Genomic DNA, 12,316 nt, shown 5'->3' with positions numbered 1-12,316 from the left:
CTAACAATTCAGCCCTGTCCCAGTGAAGTTGCCAATTAATTAATATCTCAAAAGTCTAAAGAAATACAGAAAATAATTTTTTGCTTCAAGAAATCATCTTGCAATGAAGAATATATTTTAATGGCATAATTTCTCTCTTTTTAAAGTAGCATTGTTGATTAACAGATGTATACTAATAAATAATTGTCATCACACTGACATGAAATGTACTTTACAGATGAAACTGTATCCTTTCAAAATGTTCTTAGACTGGAGGCGCAAGGTAGGCCTAGCTAGCGATGTTATTGGACATGTCCTGAAAATAAAACTTTATATTCACTAAATTCAAATGGGACTATATGCAATAGATCATCAAATTCACTCTAGGCTTCTCCCAAAATTCACCTTGTCCCACATGCTTCACTTGCTAGACCTTTTAACCCTAGCTGGAGATAAGGTTACATTTTTTGCATAATGAAGATGAAGTCATTTTTCTATAAAGCAGTTCAAAGTGTAGGATGTAGTCACAGATTTGGTTAGCAGAAAGAATGGTAGTATCATCTGACTCAATGTAAACTGTAATAATAAATGTAAATTTATACTTTCTTCCAACCTGTACTTATTGATCCATCTAATCTTTGTTTTTCTGACTTGATATTTAATATAATTTATTATTTGTCCTTATTGAAATTTATCCACTCCAGATTATATCTCAGTCCTGACTCTTGCTTCCTTTCAAGTGCAAACACACACATGCACACACCCTTACAGATAAATATAATATAAATATAAATATAATATATCTATCTCATTATCTGTGCACATACCTTTGCAGAAGACTACTGTTAATTTTTGAATTGCTTTTTCTATATTCCAGCCACAGTCAAAAAAGCCTTTTATCATCTCTTATACTGTCTACCTTCTCTTTGTACTCCTTGGAAATTTTAGTTTCCAGGTGGATTGGATAGCTGCAAAAAGTGTTTCATATTTTCACTATCTAAACCAAACACTCCAGGAGTGCTCATCTTCCACTGAACCTGTTTACTTTGTGTTTCATACATTATTAGATGGATACGGTAGGAAATGAAATCCCTGTGTGGTAGAAGTATCACTATGAAAGCACTAACCTCACAGACTGAGCTCTGAAAGTAATGATCAGAGCACCCAGAAGCCTCTCTGATCTAAATTCACTGAAAACACCTAACTCAGAGTCCCCTATTGGTTTCCAGCTTTTAGTTAGTGCCTAATGAAGTGAAGTTTATCTCTGAAAAACCTTTGTCACAGCTGGAGATAACTAGCAATAGTTACTTGCAAGACTACAATTTAAGGGGGAAACTAAATCTCAGTAGGTTGTCCTTCTAGAACAAAGTGGAAATGTGCTTTTATAGGTAATATAATACAGAGTAATTTTCATCCAGTCTCCAGTCTATATGTCAAAACCAGCGTGCAATGTGCCTCACATTAATAGTCCCTGCATAGAAGAGTAAAAATGGAAATAAAAAGCCACATCAGTCAAGAGTGAAATTCTTCCACAGAATTGTAAGAAAAGTAATATATGCATCATTCATTTCTGGTCAGTCAAACAACACAATTTATACAGTCCAAGATAAATGCTTTTTCACTCAGTTTAGTTTTTAACAGTCAGAGCACAACAGCTGTTTATTTCTCATTCCAGTTACAATACAAATGCATACAATCCAAACTTCATAGTTCCTGTTTAGAAATTTTTTAGATACAATAAGATCAATTGATCCAAATATCTGCTCTTTTTCTTGCATCTTTAATCTCCCCTGTTCTGATCTTCCACAGTCTGAGTCCAACTCTTTTCCATCAGGAAGGATGATTTGGTGAGTTATCACATTCCAAGTTGTGTACCAGCGGAGTGCAGTGTTCTTGTAGTAGAGTTACTGGTGGGACTTTCTTTTTCATCTGTCTATGATTTACACAAGACTATTTTGATGTGCTTCAAACAGCTTATTTGCTCAAATAGCTGTCTGCCTCATCAATTTAGTTATACCATATTTGTTCAAATTTCTTTATCCTCTGTGGGAGGATTTCTTTTATTTTACAATCCATGTGACACCACATAGACAAAAAAAAAATTACTCAAATGCAATTTGCAAATTTTTTACATAGTAACCAGATGATCCTCAAAGCCCAAAGATGCAGATAAGTTGGTGGATTCTTGGCTATTGGGAAATTTTGTCTGTCTCCAATTATGCATTGGAGCAGATGGGCCATAGTCATCTGTGCAGACACAAGAGGTAGTTACTGGTGGGAGTTATGTAAGTATTTTTACAAGTACAATTAAAATGAAGCCCAAATTAAACAATGCAGAAAAGGCATCACAAGCCTGAGGCTCATTACAAGGCTTATTAATATTATGAAGCCTGTATCCCAGCACTATACCTTAGCCTCATCAAGTTGGCTGTACCACAGGAGTTAATGCACTTCTATGGTCCTTGCTTGCAGTTTGCTTTACTCTGAACATCTCAAATACACCTTCCTTTGATGAACACCTATATCTTTTTCTTCTTCTTCTTTTGAAATGGGTTATTGTTTGTTTTCATTTAGTAGCTTCTATGTAGACTTAGAAAAAGTCTCTTGCCTTTTGTGACTAAAAATGGAAAGTACATCGTTTGGAGAAGAGTAGCTAATTTAGTAGAAGACATCTTGTCATCTTCTATCCTCATTTTTAACCTGAACATGGGAATGAATCAGTCCTTTACAAACTGTGATTTTCATTAAATCTGTGGTGCTTCTTTGAACACTGCACTGCTTAAACACAGACAGCTCATCTTATTTTGTTTTTGTCTTCCTAAAACTAGTTTATATGTCTTGGAAGCACAAAGATGTATTCTGTAAACCCTTCTCAGATCTTGGGTTCTAAGCAGTCACACAAAATACCTCTGTGCAGTAAAAGCAAAGAATCAATTTGACCTATTACAAATTCTAATTAGAGATGCACCAGTTTTTCCATCCTCATCTGAGCCATTGTGTATGTGTATGCATGAACAACCTTCATCTCTTTATATCTGTAATATATGCAATAAATGATAAAAGGAATCTTTTCATTGTCAAGGAGCTCCTTTTCTTGATTATAATACATCATTAAGGTTTGCCTTAAAACACTAATGGGAGGCAAAATCTTAGTTTCATATCCCCTCACAGAAATCCAATGCTGAAAATTTATCACAAATGCTATTAGCCCTTTTTGCATAGTGTATGGTATTTATATCTGGGTTAATTATAGCACTGTCTTGAGGAAACCTACTGAGATTGAGAAGAGACTGAAATGTCTTTCACTGTTTGCAGTAGGAAAAGCTGTTTTGTCTTCACCAACATCTGGAGGAAAATGCAGGATAAACAAATCCTTTGACTAGCCCTATGATATTGAAGTAAAATCTGCTTTTATGTAGGTCATGCCACTCACAATAGGTTTTATCAATTTGTTCAATATGAAAACACATGCATTTGCTTTGCAATGGTACTGGTTTTTTTCTGCAGACTTAACTTCTCCCCTTTCCCATCCTCACCCCACAGGCTCGTGACGGAGGGTTAGCCCAGATCAGTGGAGTCATGCGTCACACAGCTCTATCATGCTGGCAGCCGTTCCTGGGTTTGGCTGTGCTGCTTGTCTTCACAAGCCCCACTGTGGGCTGCCCAGCCCGCTGTGAATGCTCAGCACAGAACAAGTCTGTCAGCTGTCACCGAAGACGTCTGATGTCCATCCCAGAAGGCATTCCCATTGAGACCAAAATCTTGGACCTCAGCAAGAACCGACTGAAAAGTGTTAACCCTGAGGAATTCACATCATACCCGTTGCTGGAGGAGATTGACCTCAGTGACAATATTGTCTCCAATGTGGAGCCTGGAGCTTTTAACAACCTCTTCAACTTGCGTTCCTTGAGGCTGAAAGGAAACCGTCTGAAGCTGGTCCCCCTTGGGGTGTTCACTGGGTTGTCAAACTTAACAAAGCTTGATATAAGTGAAAACAAGATTGTCATTTTGCTGGACTACATGTTTCAAGATCTGCATAACCTAAAATCCCTGGAGGTTGGGGACAATGATTTGGTGTATATATCACACAGGGCCTTCAGTGGGCTGCTTAGCCTGGAGCAGCTCACCCTGGAGAGATGCAACCTCACAGCTGTACCAACAGAAGCTCTTTCTCACCTCCACAACCTCATCAGCCTGCATTTGAAACAGCTCAACATTAACGCTTTGCCAGCGTACGCCTTTAAAAGACTGTTTCGCCTGAAAGACCTGCAGATAGAGGCTTGGCCCCTCCTGGACATGCTGCCTGCCAACAGTCTGTATGGTCTCAACCTGACTTCTCTCTCCATCACAAACACTAACCTGTCTGCAGTACCTTACTCTGCTTTTAAACATCTAGTTTACCTGACACATCTCAACCTGTCTTACAACCCCATCAGCACCATCGAGGCAGGCATGCTGTCGGATTTAGTGCGCCTGCAGGAGCTCCACATGGTGGGGGCACAGCTGCGCACCATTGAACCACATGCTTTCCAAGGGCTCCGATTCTTACGCGTGCTTAACGTGTCCCAAAACCTGTTAGAAACCCTAGAAGAGAATGTATTCCATTCCTCCAAAAGCCTTGAGGTCCTCTGCATTAACAACAACCCTCTGGCCTGTGACTGTCGTCTTCTTTGGATTTTGCAGCGGCAGCCCACCTTGCAGTTTGGTGGTGAGCCACCAATGTGTGCTGGCCCAGACAGTGTCAGAGAGAGGTCATTCAGAGACTTTCACAGCACAGCTCTCTCCTTTTATTTTACCTGTAAGAAGCCCAAGATACAAGACAAGAAGTTGCAGTACCTGGTAGTGGAGGAAGGACAGACCGTGCAACTGATGTGCAATGCTGATGGGGACCCACAGCCAACCATCTCCTGGGTTACCCCACGCCGGAGGCTGATCACAACTAAATCAAATGGTAGAGCCACTGTGCTGGGAGATGGCACCCTGGAGATCCGATTTGCCCAAGACCAGGACACTGGGATCTATGTCTGTATTGCAAGTAATGCAGCTGGAAATGACACCTACTCGGCCTCCCTGACAGTAAAGGGGTTTACTTCAGACCGTTTCCTTTATGCCAACAGGACCCCTATGTACATGACAGACTCCAACGACACAAGTTCTAATGGAACTAATGCAAACAGCTACTCTCTGGACCTTAAGACAATATTGGTGTCCACAGCTATGGGCTGTTTCACATTCCTTGGAGTGGTTTTATTTTGTTTCCTTCTTCTTTTTGTGTGGAGCCGAGGGAAAGGCAAACACAAAACCAGCATTGACCTTGAATATGTCCCTCGCAAAAACAATGGTGCTGTGGTTGAAGGGGAGGTTTCTGGACCACGAAGGTTCAATATGAAAATGATTTGATGGTATTCTGCTAGCAGTGCTTTTTCTGTGGCATTAAAACCAATTAAAACAGCCTGGCATGTGGAATTGCTAGGCAGAAGCAGCTTAATGCAGCTGTCAGTGTATCAAAAGGTTATATGAAAATGGAAAGACTATTTGTGGTTATACAACAGAGCCTCCAGACCTTGAGGCAGATGTGTCAGGGCCTTTCATAGAACTGGGAAATTGTACTAACTGTTTGCATTGCAAATATTGGCATTCTGGGGATATCAGCAATGAACCACTGGCTCATGCTCATGGACAATTGTTCAACATTTTCTACTGCTACAAAAGGAAAAAGAAAAAAACCCTACAGTGTAGGATTTACATACTTAAAGAAAAAGACACATTTGTCTAAACCACACTCTACAATGAAATTTGTATCCATCTATCTCATTTGGTAAAACTTTGCATCCTCCCTTCTAGTTGGTTCAACACAACAAAAAAAAAATTGGTAGCTTTTTTTTTTTAATCTACATCTATACTGTGTACATTTTGAAGCAATACAAATGAGAGGTTGTACTTTTAGATATCCACCAATACTGACCCAAGTGTGATGTCACCCATCATTTAACTACCACAAAAACCCAAATTAGATCCTCGTAGTTACTAATTAGAAGTAAGATATTTTTCTCCTCATGTAGAAGGCTAGAGCTGAATAGTTGAGAGCAAAACCGCTCAACTCTGTTGATCTACTCTTCATATAAATATAAGGCATGTGCCTAGTTTTGATACAGAGTGGAATATTTTTTATATCTGTGATATCACACTGGACCAGTTTACTGTACTACAGCCCTGGTTCTCACACAGGGAAGGCAACCCACTAGTCAATGCTGGCATGGAGGAGTTGAGTTCTACCTTGAAGAGAAAGAATCAGTTTTGTTAGCCCTTATATTAATTTCAAAGCTATTGTTAAAATGTTAATGTGTATTGGGCTAAATAAAGAGCATAATACATTCTGCAGACTCCTTGGGAAATATGGTCATCTTACTCTTTATACAAGTGAATTAAATCATACAAACACTCTGTTACTAGGAATGAACTCTTCTCCAATGCCAAGTAAACTACAGTTGTTCATGCATAATATGGGGATTTATAATACTAAAATAATGTTTAAAACATGATAGCCTCAAAAAGGCTGACATACTGCCAGATATAATGAACCTCTAGCCACTGTCATTCTCATCTTGTATATTTGTAGATAACACAAAGACGCAAAGCTTATTTCCAAGAACAGATTACTTAGCTATTCTTGATGCCATTTTAATAACAATGTGGTCATGTTTCTTTCAGGGGCAGTATCTTAGAGCAAGAGGGGCAAGTTTTTCCAGATTTTAGGAATCTTTTTTAATGGAGAGAAGACAGAAGTGAAACATTAGTTCAGTACAAGTAACCTTTTGTTTGTTTTATGTTTCCAAAGAAATCCTCAAAAGACTGAGAAGTGAAATTTTATTCTTTATTATTAATACCATGATTTTTATTTTTAAATCCTTAGCAATTGCAAAATGCAAAGTTATTCAGCCACCTCTCAAGTTTTCCACCAGTTATGAGCCATAGGTTTGATATGATAGTTTGGTTTGATAGTTATTAGCCACATGGTTGATAGCAAATACCATTTTTAAGTGATTGGCATAATCTGGAGCAAGGATGACAATGACTATATATATGTTTAACGAAGATAAATATGAAAATATTATAAGACAGAACATTTAAATTAATGTGATTTAAGAGCCTGTGTTCAATCTTAGTATTATATTTCAGTGTTTTGAAACCAAACTCAGGCTGACCTGTAATAGGATGCAGGTGCTTCTAAAATTAGTATCCACACTCTTTGCAGAGATTTAAAAAGCAGGAAAAAAATCTCCCACTTCTATCAAGGGAAATGTGCCAAAAGTTGTAAAATCCAGCTGCACTCCCCAGAGGTACCCATGACTTAGCTGCAGGACCCAAGGCTAGGCAGTTTTGAGAATCTCTTTTTTTAGTGGTTGATCATTGGTTGCATCGTTGCTTCATTTTAGGCTGTCAAACGGAGGAGGTTGCAAGGGTACTTAGAATTTTTTTCACTTAACGTAGCTTTAAGTTTAGAGTTGGGTTTTCTTGTTTCCTTTTTTTATGCTCTGAACTAGATATTTGGAGATTTATGGACATGCTTGATATGAATACGCTTTGTTCTATGACATTTGTGGAACATCAATATAATGGAATAACCCCTGACTAAATTCTAACACCAGGGAAATTATTTTTGTTGACATAATAACCACTGCACTGAAGTCCAAAACTCTACTGTACCTTAATGTGGGCAGTTAAAGAAACAAATGGGGATAAAACAAAATGTTTCTGAACTGTCCCTTGAAGACATTTGCATGTGCCTTTCCCTTGTAATTGTCATTTTTTCAACTAGTAATCTATTGCCCCTGCATTTCATGTTAAATGTTAAAATCAGTGTTAGAAGCAAAAATTCACCTAAGTTCTAGACATTTTCAGCTGATTTTTTCATATTAAATGCCACACTAAAAAAAAATCTCAAAAAACATCACCCTAGAAAACATGTACTTTTAGCATTAATTATGAGTTGCTGTATTCCCCTATTCCCTTAGAATGACTCTTAAGAAGTGATTGCAGTTAGTGCACTGCAAGGATTTGTGAGCAGAAATGTGCTTAGTTATCTATGTGAAATGTGTGCTGGTGATGGAAATCACCGCTTGCTGTTGCTGAGCACGCCTTGCAGAGCTGTCAGCGTTCTGTGTATTGCCTTGAGTTCAGTCAGTATTCAGTTTTTCAGAATCAGTGTTTGTTCCCTGCCTCTAGCAATGTTCTACTTTTTGCAGCCTACTTATTTCAGCATGGACTTAGCAAGGCATATGGCACCTCTTAACAGAAGTAAGGATAGCAAGACCCAGAGACACTTTTTGTCTTGCTCCACATAGTCTCCTTCTTATGTATTTGTGGAACACACACTATGGCTCTTTTGGGTGAATAAGGAATACAGTGTCAAAGTCAGACCTAGACAAGCACCTTTTTGGCAATCCTTTTAAGAATAGTGGCTGAATGCTTACCCTGCCTCTTAAAGGAGTCACTTCTCTGCTAGAGATCAAGGAAACGCACTACAGTTTATTTTACTGCAGGGGAGAAAAAGGACTGGGCTGTGAGAAGGCATTTGACCCACATTGCTCCCCTATCATATATTCAGAAATAGGTTGATAGTGCATACCTGGCACTAAAAGAGGAATCAAAGGTTTTAACCTACCTCTGACTCGTATACCGGCTGGTCTCCATGCTGACACTAGCCTGAATTTACTTGGCAGCCAGTGCAACTAAATTGAGGACCAGCAATAGTTCTGCAGAAAAGGAGAAAACTGAAAATGTCAGAACCAGCAAAGCAACTTGAGAAAACAGGTACCAAAATATCCTTGTCAATAACTCCTGTAAGAGCAATCCAGGCCTCTTGCAAATATGTTTTGATGTCCACTTGCACAGATCAGTATGAAGATAAGAATAGATGAATGTACAAGTGTTTACAGAATCACAGTGAACCACAGAATCATTTAGGTTGGAAAAGACCTTCAAGATCATCAAGTTCAACCTTTGACTGATCACCACCTTGACAACTAGACCATAACACTAAGTGTCACACCCAGTTATTTATTGAACAGCCCCATGAATAGTGACTCCACCACTTCCATGGGCAGTCCATTCCAATGCTTAACCACCCTTCTAGTGAAGAAATTCTTCCTGATATCCAGGTTGAACCTCCCCTGGTGCAGCTTGGGGCTATGTCCTCTCCTTCTGTCTCTGGTTGCCTGGGAAAAGAGGCCAACCATCACGTGGCTACAACCTCCTCCAAGGGAGTTGCAGTTTCCCCTGAGCCTTCTTTTCTCCAGACTGAACACCTTCAGTTTCCTTAGGTATAGCACTTACACTATACACCCTCCCCTATCTCTGTTGGCCTTCTCTGGACACATTCCAGCACCTCAATTTCTTCCTTGTAGTGAGTGGCACAGAACTGGACACAGGACTTGAGGTGTGACCTCACCAGTGCCAAGTACAGGGGGACAATCACTGCTGCCCTTCTGGCCACGCTATTGCTGGTACAGGTCAGGACACCATTGGCCTTCTTGGCCACCTGGACACACATTGGCTTATGGTCAGCTGCTGTCAGCCAGCACTCCTTGGTCTTCTGCTGGGCCACTTCCCAGCCACTCCATCCCCAACCTGTAGCACTGTATTGGGTTGTTGTGACCCAAGGGCAGGAACCAGTGCTTGGCCTTTTTGGACCTCATACCATTGGCCTTGAGCTATTAATCCAGCCCACCCAGATGCTTCTGCAGAGCTTTCCTGCCCTCCAGCAGATCAACACTCACATCCAACTAGGTGTCACCTGAAAACTTACTGAGGGAGCAATCCAGGTCATTGATAAAGATATTAAACAGGATTGGGCCCAATTCTGAGCCCTGGGAATACCACCAGTGACCAGAAACCAGCTGGTTATGGCACCATTCACCTCTCTCTGGGCCTTGCCGTTCAAACAGTTTTTAACCCAGCCTTTTTCCCAAGCCAGTTAAACTTTCTATAAGTGAGTTAAAGAGGGCACTGAAGCAACGTATACAGAAAAGTGTTTTTTGCAATAATTTAATAATGGATAATACTAAGCAGCACCCCAGCCTTTTTTTTAAGTCTTGAACTAGTTCTCTGGTTTTTGTCCCTTCTTTCTTCTTTACAACTTTCTTTGCAGAAAGGCTTTGTCCACTAAAATATAACATTAGATTCAGACTGGGAAGCTGCTTTTACCCTCTGTACCCACATCATTTTACATTCACACATGCTTCCAAGTGCCAGCAGAAGCAACAACTCCCAATACAACTGAACAGAAGACAGCAAGGCCCCTAAAGAACTGTTGACGTCACCAGACATTTTTAAACTAAATTTCATTTCAGTTGGCTTTGTTATAATACTGCCATTCAAGGTTTCCTTTATACTTGAATGGTAGCTATCTTTTTTTTCCTTATTTGTTTAATCTTGATTTTGCATCACCTATAACAATTATAACACCATGAAGAAAATTAAGAAATATTATACATTACATCCTCAGCACAACAAATTGTAACTTAGGCTGATGAGACACCATAAGAAATTAGCATTACTATTTAATAGAAAGTCATATCTTAACTTTGTAACAGAATAAAAAAACTAGCAAGGAGATTACTGAGGTATGTAGGCCATGTTGCAACTGAATCACATCAAAGATGTGAAACAAGCTTTTCTACACAATGCCTGGATTGTGTGATTGTTTTTTACATTAGATTTTCCCAGAAAGATTCTCAGGATGTGTGAATGCCAGAAGTCTGCATTTAACCCATGAAAAGACAAAGCATTGGCTTGAAATCCAGGTAATCAAGTAATTTCTGGCTGCCCAAGGACAACAGCAGCTTCCAGCAAGGATAGACAAGAAACTATAGTAGTGTAGATATTTTCCCTTATTCACTACTGCATCCCATGAAAATAGTCCATTAGCCACCAATAAAATGCACACTCCTTACCCATTTTTCTTCACAGGAGGCAACATTTGCATAATGAGCTACAGTCTGTTCCACCTCCACTCAAAGTAGTGAAACATCCAGCAAGAAGTGGGGAAGAGGAAGCCTTTTCTGACCAGTTTGCTAATCAGCTTTTACCATTGAATGGTCCTAGTCTACCTGGGGCTATCATGAGGACTGCTTTGTCCATTCCCATCCTCTGCTCACCATGTGGCTTGACATGGAGTAGCAGGGAAAAAAAACATACAGTCAAGTTGTCCCTCCTCACTGAACTGTTACTGATAAACTGAACAGCAGTAATGTCTTAGAAATCTCAGTCTGCTTCAGTTGATCCATGGTTTTGCCATAAAACAACATGTGGGAAAACATTGAATACGTGCTTTCTGACCTTCTTTTGGTATCCTATGTGATTGATTGTGCTAAAAAGAACCCAGAAAGAAGAACTAAAAAGCTTTCATCCAATAATTTAAAACTCAGTTGTGTCTGAAGGAGTTAAAGGAACATATGTAGAAAAGTCAAAGGGCCTGATTGCTGGAGAATGCTTCAAGAAATGAATGAGATTTTTCAAGCCAAGCATTTTGGATACCCTATTCTTATTATCTGTAATAAGAATTAAAATCTCAATATTCCTTGGCAACTTAAAAGAATCACAGTTAGTTCAGTGACACGTGCTCCTTTTTTCTGTCTCCTAGCTCTGCTCAATTCCCTTCTCAATTTCAAATTACTATGATCACAAAGGAAGATCTCTGGATTTGGTTAAGTTTCATTGACTGTTCACATGGCTTTTGGAATCTAGACTGTAAAGCAGGATCTTAAACCTTCTTCTAGCCAAAAATAAAAGTAAAACAATGAAGAAAAAGCTTGAGTAAACCTCCTCCTGCTAATGAAATAAATCAAATTTTGTGAGAATCCTGCTACTAAGATAGCATGTGAAAAGCAATCTGCAGGATTTTTTTGGGGGGTTGGGGTTTTGTTTTTTTTTTTTTTGTTTTGTTTTGCTTTGCTTTGTTTTGTTTTATCTTTTTCACTAGAAGCAGGTGGTTGGGTATAAGGCCAGCTGGAAATAAAATCTGTATTTATAGCATCAGCAGAATGAGGAAAGAGATGGCATAGTCAATAAAAGGCTCTATGTTATTTCAGCTTAAATTGAAAGACGCTTTATCTTTCATATTAAAATAGGTTATAGATACGTACAAAGGAACAGACTTTTGCCTCATAATTTGATTATCTGTATTTATTCAACTGTACCAAAATTGTCATGAAGCAGAACTGCTGCAGTAAGAGACTGAAAACAGATTTTCTACTGTAGTCAGGCAATATAAATCAGAAGAAATCCTCTTGAAACCATTCAGTAGGTCCTGGTTACACTAGAAATTTGATAAATG

The 12,316-nt window shown here is 39.1% G+C and overlaps 1 protein-coding gene and 1 long non-coding RNA gene across 2 annotated transcripts in view; both read left to right on the top strand.

Moving 5' to 3' along the window:
• Positions 1-6,942, top strand: part of LINGO2 (leucine rich repeat and Ig domain containing 2) — a 494,638-nt gene extending 487,696 nt beyond the window's left edge. Inside the window, exon 6 of the mRNA XM_068176701.1 lies at positions 3,523-6,942. Within this exon, the coding sequence (XP_068032802.1) occupies positions 3,559-5,379 (1,821 nt within the window). The 5' untranslated portion in view covers positions 3,523-3,558 and the 3' untranslated portion in view covers positions 5,380-6,942. The remainder of the gene's footprint in view (positions 1-3,522) is intronic.
• LOC137465030 (uncharacterized) overlaps positions 1-12,316 on the top strand; it is a 474,100-nt gene that overhangs the window by 204,953 nt on the left and 256,831 nt on the right. The window lies entirely within an intron of this gene.

This window comes from Anomalospiza imberbis, chromosome Z (assembly GCF_031753505.1).
Source record: "Anomalospiza imberbis isolate Cuckoo-Finch-1a 21T00152 chromosome Z, ASM3175350v1, whole genome shotgun sequence".
NCBI lineage: Eukaryota > Metazoa > Chordata > Aves > Passeriformes > Viduidae > Anomalospiza > Anomalospiza imberbis.
The sequence above is the reverse complement of the archived record's forward strand: the minus strand, read 5'-3'. Positions and strand labels throughout refer to the sequence as shown.